The sequence below is a fragment of the Pteropus vampyrus genome, unplaced genomic scaffold, assembly GCF_000151845.1.
Source record: "Pteropus vampyrus isolate Shadow unplaced genomic scaffold, Pvam_2.0 Scaffold72, whole genome shotgun sequence".
NCBI lineage: Eukaryota > Metazoa > Chordata > Mammalia > Chiroptera > Pteropodidae > Pteropus > Pteropus vampyrus.
In genome coordinates, this window is record NW_011888853.1 from 4,237,322 (window position 1) to 4,238,290 (window position 969).

Here is a 969-nt window from a genome sequence, read left to right on the forward strand (position 1 = left end):
TTCCTGGGAGAGGCTCAAAGGCCCTGCGGGACAGGCGTCAGTCCCCCTTCCCCAGTGCTAACCGCCTACCCCTCTCCCACCTAAAAAGCAGCGAAAGCTGAAGCCAGTCTCTAGCACGCGGGTGATGGCCGCAGACGCTCCCGCTCAGCAGGGACGGAGAGTCTGGCGCCACGCGGGCCCCACCGCGGCGGACTCAGTGTCTTCGCGTGGAGGAGACCTTCTTCTTCCGTGCCGCCAGCATCTCGTAGAAAGGGTCCCTGCTGATGGCCGCCCTGGCACGCAGGAAGGGGGAGAAAGAGAGAGGCTGAGGACCGGGAGCAACACCCCCGGGGGCAGCTTCCCAGACCCTGCCCGGCCTGAGTGTCACCGTAAAGGCCACCCTTCCCGGTGCCCACACGACGGGTGAAGGGACAAGCTTCGAGGGAGACACATGGTATGGGTGACCAGATCATTTTGGGGCGCTTACTGCCTAGCTCAACCTAACACTCAGGTCCAGGGACAGAATGCTGTACGTTCTTTCAGTTGAATTCTAGGAAGGAAAACAAACGCGGTGCTTCAGTCCCATGATGCCAGCTGGCGTCGGTCTGGCACAGTAGCTTTCAGATGGCTGCTGTGGTCTGTCCTGTGTCACTTCTGAGTCCTTGTGCTACCAGCCCAGGAACTGGGCAGTCAGCGCTGTCGCCAGGGCCTCAGCGAGCCAGGCCTGCCCTGTGTCCACAGCCTGGTGGGGAGGGAGCGTGAGCGCATCCCTGCACTGGCCCCGGGGGGACCAGCACTGGACGGGGGCAGCAGGCCTCAGACGCCACACCGCGCCTCAGACTTATCATTCTCAAATATCAAGCAAGTTGTGATTCGAAGACAGTAAAGCTGAATCTGCTTTTACAGAGAAGCAGTGTTCCAGGGGCGGCCAGCTTCCGGGGCTGCTCCCAGCCTAGGTGGCCACTGGCTCTGTGCCTGACCGAGCGAGTG

General features: G+C 61.7%; 1 protein-coding gene across 1 annotated transcript in view; it reads right to left on the reverse strand.

Annotated features, from left to right (window-relative positions):
- Positions 1-6: 6 nt before the first annotated feature.
- CYTH1 (cytohesin 1) overlaps positions 7-969 on the reverse strand; it is a 32,162-nt gene continuing 31,199 nt past the window's right edge. Inside the window, exon 13 of the mRNA XM_023531634.1 lies at positions 7-272. Coding sequence (XP_023387402.1) covers positions 194-272 — 79 coding nt within the window. The 3' untranslated portion in view covers positions 7-193. The remainder of the gene's footprint in view (positions 273-969) is intronic.